At 58.6% G+C, this 14144-nt stretch overlaps 1 protein-coding gene across 1 annotated transcript in view; it reads left to right on the forward strand.

Moving 5' to 3' along the window:
• Positions 1 to 14144, forward strand: part of Umodl1 (uromodulin like 1) — a 53529-nt gene that overhangs the window by 24389 nt on the left and 14996 nt on the right. The window contains exons 10-17 of the mRNA XM_047565542.1: positions 306 to 525; positions 4401 to 4538; positions 5520 to 5740; positions 5873 to 6077; positions 6554 to 6811; positions 8605 to 8699; positions 10909 to 11122; positions 13155 to 13292. Coding sequence (XP_047421498.1) covers positions 306 to 525; positions 4401 to 4538; positions 5520 to 5740; positions 5873 to 6077; positions 6554 to 6811; positions 8605 to 8699; positions 10909 to 11122; positions 13155 to 13292 — 1489 coding nt within the window. The remainder of the gene's footprint in view (positions 1 to 305; positions 526 to 4400; positions 4539 to 5519; positions 5741 to 5872; positions 6078 to 6553; positions 6812 to 8604; positions 8700 to 10908; positions 11123 to 13154; positions 13293 to 14144) is intronic.

Here is a 14144-nt window from a genome sequence, read left to right on the forward strand (position 1 = left end):
GAGATACAGCCCAGTAATAAGGGGCACAGCTCCAAATAGCCATGGGGATGTTTCCTTGGTGATCCTCCTCTGTCAACTAGTCTATCAATCAATCTAACAGTCTGTCTCTCACCCACATATGAAAATTACCTTCACACCAAACTTCAGAACATCCAGAGTGGCTAGGAGCTTGATGGTAGTGGTCACAATGGGTTCTCCAAGACCAGGTCAGGCTCAGCTGTCTCAGGGAAAGCCTGGTAGGGGTTCTACGAGCTGAGAGGAGTTTCTGCTGCCATGTCTGAGCACTCTCTCCTTTTCTTGACTAGGTTGAGAACTCCTTTCCACCAGCAGTTTCTGACCTATACCGACGTGGGAAGCTCAGGGTGCAGATCACATCTCTCCAGGCGGGAAGCTTGGTAGTGAAGCTGAGACTCACAGTGCAAGACCCTGAGTTTCCAGTGGCTGTCTCCACTCTGGCTCCCATGCTCCAGCTTCTGTCTTCAAGCACAGTGTTCCAGATCGACCAGCAGGGGACAGTAGTACAAGGTATGTGTGCTCGCACTAGGACTGTGCTGCCATGATGTGTCTCCAGCACGGATGTAGACTCGGCAACCTTATTTAGAGTCAACCTTTCCCTCATCCAAAAGGTAAATAAAGTAAAGGAGAGCAAACCCTTATCTGTGTTCCTCCACAAGAGCCAAGGACCAGGACCAGGTCCCCCCCTCTGTACCCCACTTCTCATTGCTCCAGACAGGAGAAGGAACCCAGGGAAGGCACAGAGACAAGGCTTATTCCCTCTGGATGGTTCCTCTTGTTAACTACAGGTCCAGAATATTGAGGAAAATGGGACTGGGGGTCCACATGGGCACAGGGGATGGGCATTCCCTGTGTCTGGTCAGGGACTGGCATTGCAGGATGTCTGTGGAAGCTCACCTGTGGGCCTATTTGATTAGTCTACATGTCATTTCATTTTACTTACTGTCACCTTGAAGCAGAGGTGATGAAGACACACAGACAGAGCATCATAAAGAGAGATGGAGACAGAGATAGAGACAGAGGTATGGAGCCTCATAGAGATAGAGAGACAAAGACAGTAGTAGATAGAGACAGAGACAGGGAAAGATGAAGACATAGACATGGAGACAGTGAAATAGAGACAGAGAAATGGAGGCAGATACAGAGATATAGTCAGAGAGAGAGAGAGAGAGAGAGAGAGAGAGAGAGAGAGGGTGAGGGTGCCAACTTTGAGTCTGGCTTTGCTATTCCCCAGCAGGGCCTGGCCCCGACCCTGCAGTGGGACACAATCTTGACTCCCCACACCTCAGCTGGGCTCCACCCATGGAATGGAGTCTCCCCGGAGTCCCCCAGTGGTTGCTGGGCCTAGCAGGCAGCACCATCCCCCTTGAGCTCAGTGGCGGGCTGGCTGCCCCAACCTTCCCCTGACCAGGAGTGCAGGGGGTATGGCATCTGTACTTGGAGTCACTCCTGGTGCCCTGTCCTTAGCCTGGGGGTCTCTCTGTTCAGGTGGTGCCCTCAGATGGACGTGCTGCAGTGGCCCTTGTACCTGATAGGGCCCTGCCTGGCTGGACTGCGGGGCTGAGGACCCACAGTCCAGGTGATTCAGCCCTGCCTCCCTGACTTAAGGACAATGGCCAGGCTACTCCAGATCTTGGTCAGAAAGGCCTTGGGTGTGAGGGATGCAGTGGTGTGGACGGTGCCCCAGGAGTCATCTGTTTGGAACTTCAGAATATGACCTCCTTGGAATAAGTTCTTGTAGATGGCATTAAGGCAGGGAGCTCAAAATAAGATCCACCTGTGGTTAGATTTAGGGTGGGCCCTAAATTCTAGGACAAGTGTCCTCATAAGAGGCAGAAAGCAGAAAAGCGCACAGGCAGGGAGGAGGCCATGGGAAGACAGTGGTTGGAGGGACACACCACAGCCCAGGGACCTCTGGAGTCAGGAGAAGCTGCCCAGAATGAGCTTAGCCCTGCCGACACCTTGATTGCAGGCTTCTGGCCTCCAGAACGGGGAGAATGAATCTCTGTTGCTGGGAACCTCCCAGTTTGTGATTCTTGTTATGGCGGCCGCAGGAAACAGGTAGGAAAGAAGACACGCCTTGCATTTCTGATATTTCACAAGGCAGTTGAAAGTATCCCTGCCACCTGTTCCCCTGAAGTTCCAAAAGCCCTCAGATGCTGGTCAGTGCCCACAACAGTGCTGCCGGCCAGCACTTCCAGCCTGGGCGCCACTGTGAGACGCCCACCCCGGCCGGCTCGTGGGTCTAGTGATGACGGGCCTCAGGCTGCCTTGGCGGTGGGGGGGTGGGCAGCCCTGCCTGCACAGACTTTGACGCAGGAACCAGTGGCTTCCCTGGACACTGGAGCGGCAGAACCACTATGGGTACAGTCCTGTCCCCGGGAATCCAGAGCCAGCTGTGGGGATCGGGTCCCTCCCTGAGAGCCCCACCTTCTGGGACAACACCGCGTGCTCCTGGGAGGAGGGAGCCACCTCTGCTCAGGTGCATCGGGAAGCGATCCTGGCAGCAGGGCTGGACCGTCCCAGGTCACTGTGGAGTGCTCGCTGCCCTTGGGTCAGCGTGTCCGAGTCCTGACGCTGGAGGCGGACAGGAGCTGCATGGGGTCGTTGTGCCCCCATCTTTGCCCTCAGCACATCTGCCCTGAGTCTGCGGCTTCCTGGGCAGGGCGTTGGACAGGAGCAGCCCGCGGGTGCAAAGCCCCCTGGCAGTTCTTACTGCAGCAAGCTGCCTCTCCCTGTGCTGGGGAGCCAGTTGGCCTGGGCTTCAGTGTAAGACTGAGTTAAACTGCCCACGCCTTGCTCTGAGCTTGTCCGTGAGCCGCCAGCTGGGGGCAGCGAGGCCAGGTCAGTCGCTGTGCACTTAAAGTAGATGCCAGGTGCTTGGTGCTCCAAGGGACTGTATGGGCACCTCTGCTTCATGGCCTCTCCCGTCTAGCCTGGGCTCCGACCCCAGCCTCAGTGGCTCAGGACAGTGGCCTGCAGGCTGGAGGTTGGGTAGTGCTTCGGGAAGGCATGTGGCATGATGGCAAAGTCACCCTGAGGGCCACGTGTAAGTGGCCTGTAGCTGTCGCAGCAGGCGAACGTCTGGTTGACCCCTGGGGACGACCTATCTGGGAAGACAGCACAAAGCAGAACTGAGAAACCACAGCAAGAGCCTCTGAGCTCCCCCAGCCGCACGGCTGCCAGGAACCACGCAGTCCCTTTCCTTGACCTCAGTCTCAGCATGGCGGAGCTCTCTGGCAGGCTAGGCTGGGCCATTGCCTTCCGGGAACCTCCACCTGCAGCTCGCTGAGCTTCATGGACACAGGGCCTGAGGCCCTCCTGCTCTGTTCCGCCACTCCCACCCGGGGGGACCCGCTTGCTTCCTGGTCTGGGCTGCTTTTCTAGCAGAGGCAGCTCCTGTCAGAGCCCTCCTGGCCAGCAGGCCCCATCCCCAGCTGACCTCTCAGCCCAGAGGCTTCCCTGAGGGCAGCAACCTGCAGAGAGGGTTCTGGGCTGAAGGACAGACTTGTAAGGTTGTGGGGAAACTGACCCCAGCTTCTCCTGGCCAGAATCCAGCATGAGGGCTTTGCGCCTTCAGGTTTCCTTGACGCCGGTGAAGTCTGGTGTCAAAGCACACAGGACCACGTTCTTTACTAGGGCAGGTTAAAGGTGGGCTGGAGGTCCCCAGGGAGACCAGGAGGGGTGGAAACAAGGAGGTGCGAGACAGAGGAGGGAATGCGATCCTGGAGTGTTTTCCGTTTTGACTTTTGGCCCGGTGACAGTCCTGGTTGACCACTGATGGGGAGATGTGGTTCTCAGGAGCGGACAGGGGATGACGGGATGGACCAGGACCCAGGACTGATGCTCTTCCTTGCCGGAATCAGAAGGGCAGGGCTTCCCAGTGACGTGGCATCCCGCGCGGGGTCTCTGGGGCACGGGCAGGAGGGGCTCCCGAGCCTGCTGAGACCCTGGGTGCTCCAAGATGGTACAGAATCCACATCATGCGTGACGGGAGTCCTCTAGGCTCCGTTGTTTGCCGTGTCTCGGTTGAAGCATGAAGCATTAGGGGGCCTTGGGACACCACTGGAGGAGGAAGCCTCCCGCCACTTGGGGTGAGAACAAGGGATATCCGAGGGGAACTCATTCACGCCTACGCCAACCAGCCACCGTTCCCTGCCCGCCCCAGTAGGCCAGCCCCGGTGAAGGCCAGCGAGCTGTCGCCCATCCTCGTATCCACTCATCAGGTTGGAGGTCAGGCTTCCGAGGGGCTCTCATGCGGTGCTTGCTCCTGGGCACTGGCACCCAGGGTTTGGCGGACTCTGCCGCTCCCCCAGGAGAAGAGTCAGGGAGCCTCTGGCCGCCGTCCGGCCGTCTCCTCACGGCTCCGTCTTTTCTCCCTGCAGACTGGGACGAGTGTGCAGACGGCTCCCAGCACGACTGCTCCCCCAGCGCCCGCTGCATCAACCTGGAGGGCTCGTACGCCTGCCAGTGCCACACCGCCAGGGACGCCAACCCCTCCCGGGCAGGCCGGGCCTGTGAGGGTGCGTGTCCCCAGCCCCGCTCTGGCTGCAGGAGGGGGGCAAGCTAATGCAAGTGTCCACGAAACAGTTTAAGTTTCTTTTAAGATCAGAAGAAAGAAAATAAGATGATGGTTCATATATAAAACAACGAGTCCAGCTGGGTTCTGTCCATCTCTGTACCAATGCAGATGTAAAATATGATTTAAATAGGTTTTTATGAAGGGGTACAGAAACCCACCAAAGTCGCCAGGAGCTTCTTGGAAGCCTCAGAGGGTGTGGAAGCCCAGGGGAGCTGGAGAGAGGTCTGTGGGTCCTCCGAGCCCTGCTCCTCCACAGCTCGGCCCCAGGTCTTAGTGCAGGGGCCACCAGAGTCCTGAGCAGGGAGGCAGGGGGAGCCATCTGCAGACTTCAGACGCTGTGATTGACTTGCCAGGTCTGCCCTGGACCAGGGTGTGGGCAGTGGAGAGGCCCAGCCACGCTTGATACCACGCTGAGGCCTGTGTAGCAAGAGGAGGAGCAGGAAAGGCCCCTGGGAGAGCACTTAGTGTCTGTCCTGCCCGCCGAGGTCCACGTAGCTCGTCTCCCACTTCCCTTATTTATCTAATGTCCAGCAAGCAGTTGACAGCAGCTAGCACTAAGTCCCACGCTGAGTGCAAACTGGGGGACTGTCCCGTTGCCCAGAGCCCTGGGGAGCCAGCTGCGGCTTGCGAGCACTACGCCTGCCTTCAGGCCCGGGTCTGCAGCCCCAGGTGGCTGTCTGCTTGCTTGTGGGGTCTCAGCTTCCTTTTCAGGGCCCACCTTGCCTTCTGAGGGCTCAGGGAGCTTGCTGATGGGCTCCTTGAATGCCCGTAGGGCCAGCCTGTGTCCCCCTCGGGGTCTCTGGGGAGGCAGAGCAGTCCTGTTGGGTGACTGTGCCACTCTCCAGGAGGAATCTGGGCTGTGGGAGGAATGGTGGGCTCTGCTCAGATGTTTCTGGTGTCTCATGGTGGATGTGTCTCACAGGTGACGTGGCCAGCCCCACCGGAGGTGAGCCGTCTGCAGCAGCAGAGGTGACAGCCCCAGCTCTCGGCACAGAGACTCCCACACTGTCCCTCAGTCCCAGGCACCCATGGGACAGCCTGGCAGCAAGCCAGGCCCAGACCCCAGGACCCCCACCCAGGAGAGGGGGCAGTATCACCGTCAGGATCCACAGGAACAGCACAGGGCGAGGCATGGAGGAGGAGGCGGCGCCCAGCATGACCCCGGGCCTGGGGACTGGCCAAGGGAGCACCAGAGCCTCTTCCCTCAGGAGTCCTGGGCCAACCCATGGCTCCCCTCAGAGGGATGCAGACAGCCCACTGGACACCCCCGGACAGCTTCTGGGGAGCCCCACCGTGGAGCCGCTCTCCTGGCCTGGCCCTGCGGAGCGCCCCCCTGGCCACGTTGTGTGGCACACCAGCCTTCCCCCGCAGGGGACATCTCTGAGTGCCACGAGATTGCAGAGCGAGAACCCTGCACCTTCCCCCTCTCCAGACCTGCCATCGACCCCTATCCCTGCCTCCCTGAAGGGCCCTGCCTGTGGTGAGTTACCTGAGGAGGGGGACCTCAGTGGGAGCTTTGCAGCCCATGTGCATTGAGGTGACCGAGCTCGTAGAGCCTGGTGTCCCAGGCCTGCTGGAAATGTAGGGCAGCCTCTCATCTTGTGCAGGAGGAGACCAGGCCCAGAGCAGTGGGGCCTCAGTGGTAGTGTGTGGTCTAGTTAGGAAGAGAGATGCCTCCCCGTCTCCAGCCCTCCTCCCCTCCCCTCCCCTCCCCATCTCCAGCCCTCTCCTCCCCTCCCCTGCCCTGCTTCCCCTTCTCCTCCCCTCGTCTCTCTTCCCCTCCCTCCCCCTCTCCAGTCCCCTCCCCCTCCTCCCCTCCCCTGCCCCCCCCTCCTCCTCTCCCCCTCTTCCCCTCCCTCCCCCTCCTCCCCTCTCCTCCCCTCCCCCTCCTCCCCTCCCCTGCCCTGCTCCCCCCTCTCCTCCCCTTCATGTTTGACCTTTTGTTCCACTTCCCAGTCCCTGTCCCTATTGAGAGGGTCACGGTCTCCAATGTGACTAGCTCCAGCTTCCACCTGGCGTGGGTGGCGAATCTCACCTTGCACCCCACCTTCCGGCTCACGCTGGTCTCCCCATGGAGCCCTGCCCAGGACCTGGAGACCCAGGACACAGGCGTGACTCTGTCGGGGCTGGGGCCTGGCACCTTGCACCTGGTGGAGATTGTGGCCGAAGCGTGTGGGAAAGGAGGCGCCGGAGCACACCTGAAAGTGAGGACAGGTGAGGCTTCGGAATCGCCGGCCGCCTTGCGATCGTTTTTCGCTCGAGCCTCATGGTCACTCGTGGGAGTGTGTTCACCCCAGCCCCTGTTCTTAAGGGAGGATGAGGCTGGCAAGGAGAGGATGAAGAGTGCGGGAGGCTCAGGCTGGCGAGAGCCGGCTGGCGTGGCTCTGGGTTTCTGTTCTACTCCACGCTCCCCGAGCAGCACAGGGCGGCTGCCCTCGGGAGGAGCTCCTGACTGGCAGAAAGGAGCCCTCACAGCACTGCAGGGAAGTGCTCATGGCGCTGGCCTGTCCCCTCCCACCCTCCGCTCTGTGGACTGGCCTTCAGGAAGGCTGCCAGTCACCTGCCAATGTCCCTCCAGAGCCCGGTGCCACGGGTGGAGGGACAGGGATAGATGGAGTCAGGCCACACCAAGCGCGGGCTCTGGCACGTGGGAGCAGGCCCTTGTCCCTGAGCACAGTAGTCAGAGGGCCTTCTTCTCTGTTCCTCATTAGCCTGTCACCTGGATATGTTCTGAAGCTCGTGACTCACCTGTGTGACTCTGCAGCGAGTCCTCACATCCCAGGGAGCTTCCCAAGCGTGGGTGCAGGGTCTCCACGGCAGCGGCCCCGTCTTAGGGTGGGCTGCAGCCGACCTGCTGGGGTGCAGGGAGCACAGCTTTGTGCTCTGCTTGTCCTGGTCAGCCTTGTGCTGGGGACGACAGTGCAGCATGGTTTGTGAAGGTGCTGCTTGTGTGAGCTCACGGCCGCCGGGAAGAGGAAGTCAGCATCAGTTGGACGCTCAGGCAGGGTGGCCTCCAAGTCTGAGAACTGAAGCTGGGTCCCTACCACTCTCCCTCACTCTGGAGGGACAAAATGTACGTGGGCGTGTGACCCTTGTGCCTGAGGCTGGGTCTACATCGCTCTCACCTGTGCACCTGTCCTGCTCTGGTGGCTTTTAGATCAGATTGCACATGCCACCTGTCACAGCTCTGGGTCCATGGCCCTCAGAGGCAGTGACAGCGGTGGCCCCAAGCACATGGGGCTTGAGGTTCATCCAGGAAGGTGCAGCTGCACAGCTTTGTGGTTCGTATTAATACCGAGCAGCTCTCAGGGGACACACTTCAAGCCCCCCAAGAGGAGAAGCTTGTCCTTCTCCCTTACTGCTAGATGCCCCGTCGTGCTAGGGGTGCTTCACAAATATTTGGTGACAGACTGAACAAGGATGGATGTGTCTGTGTGCTGAGAGCCAGGACGCCTCTCGATGGTGTCCCTGGGCAAGGCCATGTCCTGTGTACTCCTAGAAGCTCCATGGAGGGCGAAGGTTCAGATGGCACCACACATCAGAGCCGAGGGGCTGTGAAGGGAGGGGAACGTGACCGCTCCGGACTCGGCTCCCTGTCATGCCGACAAGCAGAGGCCTGGCAGACCCTGTGTCCTGGTTTCCCCGGGATGGCTGGGCTACACAGTGGCCCTGGCCTAATTACTTGCTGGAGTCTCCCTTTGCCCTCAAAGCTGTCCTGGCTTGCAGGCAAGTTGCCTGAACACGTGTGCAGGTGACAGCCCAGAGGGAGACAGCTGAGTGGGAAGAGTGGCAGGGCCGAGCTGGTCCTGCAGCCCCTGGAAGGTTCTCCCCCGTGCTCAGGCTTGTCCCACGCACTCTGGAGCCTGGCGGGCCGGGACTGGGCTCCTTCTCTGTGGTGCGCGACTCGGCCTTGGCTTGGTGCTCTGGCCAACATGGAAATGTGGCAATGACAACGCGACCTACCTGCAGCACTGCTGTTGGAAACACGCCTGTTCTCCATCCTGCAGCCGCACAGAAGCTCCGTGGCAGAGTGCGACTGGCGAACGCCGGGCTTTCCGAATCCTCGTGCCACGCAGGCGGCACTCAGCACTTCCTCAGGGTGGTGAGTAGTGGGCAGGCCCTCATTTCCTTCTGGGAGGTCAAGCGTGCTCGGGTCTCCGGCCCTGGCCTCCACCCGCCCAGCGCAGGTGCATCTGGAGAAGGAGACACACCTTGTCCCTGCACACCCTGGCTTCACACTGCTGTTCCCGCAGGCACGCTGTGGAGCAGAAAGGCCCTCCCCTGCTTAGAAACAAACAAACAAACAAACAAACAAAAACCTTTAGAAACGGAGATCTACTTCACATACTATGACATTCATATTTTTTAAAGCACATACTTTCACTATATTTGCAAGATCATACGACCATCACCACTATCTAATTCCAGAACATTTCATTACCCTGAAGAGAAATGCCATCCCTGCTGTGTGCCACTGCCCGGCCTCTGGACACCACTGATGGGCTTTCCGTCTCTGGTGGCCTGTCTGGACGCCCGTGGACTGGAAGCTCACACAGGTGGCACTGTGTGCTCCTTCCCTTGGCTCATGCTTCCGAGGGTCATCCACGGAGCCCTCCTTTCTGGGGCTGGGTGCCGCCAGTCCCGGGAGGACCACACCCTGTTTGTGCAGACATCACCGATGGACGTGGGTCTGCTTCCTCTCGTCCATTATGACTAGTGCTGCTGTGGCGCTGTGGTGCTGGTCACCTGCCTTTGCAGAGATCATTTTCCTACTCGTGAGCTTCTTCCCGCCGTCAGCAGGCATTCTTTGGAAGGGAATGCTGTCACCACGTAGCGAGAGAGATCTTGGTTAGGGTTAGACTGGTTTTGAAGGTAGGGTGCAGGGCTCCCCTCTCTAGTCCTCTTGTCCCAGCATTGACAATCTCACCTTTTAGCTCTGCCAGAGCAGAGGGGTCGGCAGCGCCACCCAGTGGTGGGTGTGACAGGTGATTCCGTTCAACCCCTCGGCAGCCCAGCTGGTACGTGGATGCTGACTCTGGGAGCCGGTCCTGTGGAACTGTGGGGACCTGGGGTCCCGCCTCCCCTATCCTGGGACTCTCGGCTCCTGTGGTGGCTCAGTGGGGAGCCTCACCACTCCTCTGGACGCAGGGGTAGTTACGCACTCTGACCCTTCCTGGTGGCCTGGTGGCCTGGAGGTTGGACGGGCAAGCACGTCTCCACGCCAGGCTTCTTGATTAATCTTTCCCCTTTAAACCATTTCCTTCTTTTCCTGTGTTTGAGGATAATTGTTTTTCTAAATTCTGGACTCTCAGGATAGCAAATAATTGTGTGACAAGACTATGCAGAACTCGAAGGTGAATTTGGAGAGGCGATGGGTTAATGAGGCACCTGACTCATCATCCTCTCCTGGCAGGGCCTTCTGACGTGGTAACAGTGACTCAGGATTAAGCAGATGTCTCCTAGGAAGCCGGGGGCCATCGTTACATGGATATGGGTAGTGACGGTAGCTACCTGAGCCAACCACAGGCAGATGTGGGAGGGTCTTTCTGGGGGGTTGGCCTCTGATAGGTGACAGTGGATTTGCTCCCCTTGGGTGGCTCGGAGGTGGGGAAGTAAATCCATGAGTGGGCGTCTCTCGCTTCTGCAGCTGGTGGTCCTCTGTGAGGGGAGTCTTGGGGGTGCACTTTCCCAGAGATTGGCACTCTGTGAACGGTGAATGCTATTGTGAGGTTGTGTCTTTCTGGGCATTTTGACCATGATGGGCTGGAATGGAATGACGGTGTGATGTGTAATTTTACCCTGAATAACTGAAGGTCACGGCAAACCTTCCAGAGGTGGAAACCTCCTGTCCTACTGAGGCTGTTGGAGATGCGCTTGGGGAAGCAACTTGGGCACTCGGGGAGAAGGCGGAAGGGGAGGTATCCTGCAGGGTCGGGAGCAAGGGGTCGGTGGCTCCCCATGCCCTCCGCTCAGGGCCCTGCCTCTGTATCTCTGAGCCGAGTCGCAGGCTTTCTGTGATGCCTTAACCGCCAGGTTGCAGGTGGACCCCCACCTGTGCACCTGCTCCCCGCTTGACCTGCCTACGGGTCTGGGGGAGTAGCAGGACCCCTCTCACTATCACAGATACTCACAGGGGTTGGTGCTGGGGTGGGGACTTGCAGACGGGGCAGGAGTCCAGAGCAGGCCTGTAGCTTTGGCGGTTTTGCTGTGCGCCAGCTGTGCAGCTGGGCAGGATCCCAGGAGGACCTGCCCTTAGGACCTGTGGCCCTGTCCTGAACCCCACTTTTCTCACACGGTTTTCAAATCTCAAGGTGGGGGACTCCTTGCCAGCCACACTGCGCCAGCACATGGACTCCGGCGGGATCCGAGTGGACGTCACCAGCATCGCCAAGGGCGGCGGCGTGGTGGAGTTCGACCTGCTGGTGATGGTGGACCTGGATGTCAGGGAGGTGTCTGCCACATTCCTCTCCGCCCTTCAGAATGCGTCTCTGCTGGAAGGGAGCCGAGGCGGGGCCTCCATATGGGGTACGTGGAGGCTGGGCACAATGGGGACCTCCCCCAAGTTCAGAACTGGGGCAGCAAGAGCCGGCTGCTGGCTTCGGGGATGTGCCCACGAGCCTCCTCCTGTGGCCTTGCTCCAGAACTAGCTGAGTGTGCCATAGCTGGTCCCTCCTCGTCTCTTACGGCCTCTGCGACTGCCTAGGCTTAGGGTTGGAAACATCTTCAGGTGAACCTGCAGAGACCCAGGGATGTGCTGCTGCCCGGTCCCACTGCTGCTGCCCACTTCTGTGGGCTGAGGGAGGCGCATCCCTCGGAGCAGCCAGATTCCTCCCAGGCGGGCTCCCAGGAGTGGGGCAGTGGGTAAGAAAAGCAGGGAGAAGACGCAACAGCTTCTTCTCTTGATCATGCTTGAAAAGAAAGGATGAGCTGGGCACAGGGGCACATGCCTATAATCCAGTGGCTTGGGAGGCTGAGGCAGGAGGATTGTGAGTTCAACCAGTCTTAGTGAGGCCCTAAAGCAACTTAGAGAGCCGGTAAATAAAATATAAAAGTTCTGGGGATGTGACTCAGTGGTTAAGCACCCCTGGGTTTAATCCCTGACACTGAATAAAAAAAAAAAGAGAGCAAGAGAGAAAGAAAATAAATAAATATTAAATGGCTATTAGTTATGTGTATGAAAAATTTAAGACCTCTTAATTGAGGATTAATATTTTCTGATTTTGGGAATGAGAAGAATTTACCAAAGAAAATCGGCTTTCCAGAAAAGAGGCTGAAATCCTTGACTACATAAATACACAGTTTTTTTTCCTGAGGTGCTGGGTGTTGAACGCAGGACCTTGTGCGTGCTGGGCCCACGCTCTACCACTGAGTTACACCCCAGGCCCGAAGACCCAGATCTCCTACCTCAAGTAAAATAAAGGCACCATCGTAAAGTGAGCAGCAAGCCCAAAATATGTTCAATAATTTGATGAGGAGTAGCATCCTAAATATAGAGAGATCATACCAACAGGCAGTAAATAGCAAGAACCCTATGGGTAGGTGCAGGAGGGACCCAAAGAGACCCATACAAGAAGACACAAAGTGCTGGCAACGGCGGGTGACCTGATATGCTCTCTTTGCCCTTCGAATCCCAAGTGGAGACTCTTGATGATGCGATGGGTGGATTCTAATGCAGGTGCCATGAAGCAGGGCTGCAGGCGTTTGCCAGGGTGGAATTTGTTCCCCCTTCTCAGGAATCAACCAGCGGTAGACGGCAAGCGCTGCACAGAGGGGCCTCCACCTTGGCTTTGGAGAGTCACTGCTAGACTTTGTCCTGAGAAAACAACTCAGTTTGGGCCACTATTCATGCAACATATGCATCTTCAGGGTTACTTTAAAAGCAAAAGAACTGGAACTAACCCACAGTCCCGGGGTAGGAAATGTACTAAATCACGTCCCTGTAGTCTGCTGTTGTCGATTATGAAAACGAGGCCTGTTGGGGTGGAAGGTGCTAGAAAGACGGGAGGGGAAGCGGCAGCACGTACTTGGTGTCAGTGGAGGCTGCGACCCAGGGCCTTACCCAGCCCAGGAGAGCGCTCTCCCCAGAGCTGGGCCGGCCTGGCCTCTGTCTTCAGGTGGAAGTAGGCCAGCACACCGCATGGGGTTCCGTGTTCTGTGCTCTGCTTCCCTGTTTCCCTCCATTTTCGGAGGCAGGCCTGTGGCTGAGTAGCCAGGCAGGAGGAGGGTTGGTGAGACGCAGGCCTGCGGTGCCGAGGTTGGGGGCCGGCTGCTGGCCTCCCCAGGGTGAGGGCCGGCCCTGCCTTGCCAGCTCCCCTCCCCCCGGGCTGCCTCCTTGCACAGCAGCCTCTGCAGACACCCTGACAGCAGCTCCCAGCAGCCCGTGCTGTCCAGAGCTGGCCACACGCACCAGGTCTGCTCCTGTTGGGGCGTTTCAGTTCTGCCTCTGAGACCTGCTCTCCCCAGGGGCTGTGTATGAGCCGCCAGCCTGGCAAAGCCTCTCCCATGGCCACCGCAGCCCTGGGGATGTCTCCTGTTCTGTTCTCTAAACGCCTTGCAGATTACGACGAGTGTGAGAGGCAGGAGCACGACTGTGTGCCCGGGACGTCCTGCCAGAACACGCTGGGGTCTTTCACCTGCCGCTGCCAGGGAGGTGCCCTGGACTCCCGTGTGGAATATTCTGGAAGACGCTGCGAAGGTGATAGTGTCATGACCCCCTTTCCAGAATACCACCCCACGATCTGTTCTTCAAGGACACTCATTCACAATGGGCTTTTGTCCCCGTGAGGTCAACACGGTTGTGATGTGCTAGAGCGGGTTTCCTGTGTGTGGGGGGCATGTGTGCACATTCCTTCCTACTCTTATTTTCAGAGATGGGAGACGGTCATTTACATAACAGGACATGTGCAACATGCTCTGCTTAAGGTAGAAGTGGGAGGCACAGAGACCAACCTGTTTCCCACCTGAGTGTGGTCAGGGAGGGCTTGCTGGAAGAGGTGTCTTGGGCTGGTCTTTAGGAATAGCCAAGGTGGCACTTGACAGGGGGTAAGGTGGAGACAGGGGGATGGGGTGTGGTGGTGGTCACTGAGCAGGACAGGGCTGCTAAAGGTGGGCGAGGCCCAAGCACCTAGTCTGGGTGGCTACAGGACACCGTGCTGGGGTGGTGGGTGGGGCGGCTGTAGGAGAAGCCGTTCGCTCTGCATCCTGGAGGTGGGAGAAGCTGCAGGGCACTGGGTGAACCCCACCTGAGATGAAGGAAGGCGGTCTCCAGGCTAGCAGGGGCCAGCAGGGCCAGGAAGGAGGGCACAAGGCCTGCTGAGCAAAGCCTGGGGTCTGCTCTGTGAGTATGGGCACCCTGAGACCGGACGCATGTGTGGGAGGCCCTGACGGACTCCTGGCGGGGTGTCGGGGCAGGAGGGTCCAGAGCAGGGGTGGGAGGGCGTGGGTCCTGGAGGGAGGCCACGTGGCCCATTAGCAGTTGGCCTCCAGCCTCCGGGGACAGGTGACTTTCCCTGCCCATGGGCTTGGCACATCCCCAGTATTATCCCCT

This window comes from Sciurus carolinensis, chromosome 9 (genome assembly GCF_902686445.1).
Source record: "Sciurus carolinensis chromosome 9, mSciCar1.2, whole genome shotgun sequence".
Taxonomy (NCBI): domain Eukaryota; kingdom Metazoa; phylum Chordata; class Mammalia; order Rodentia; family Sciuridae; genus Sciurus; species Sciurus carolinensis.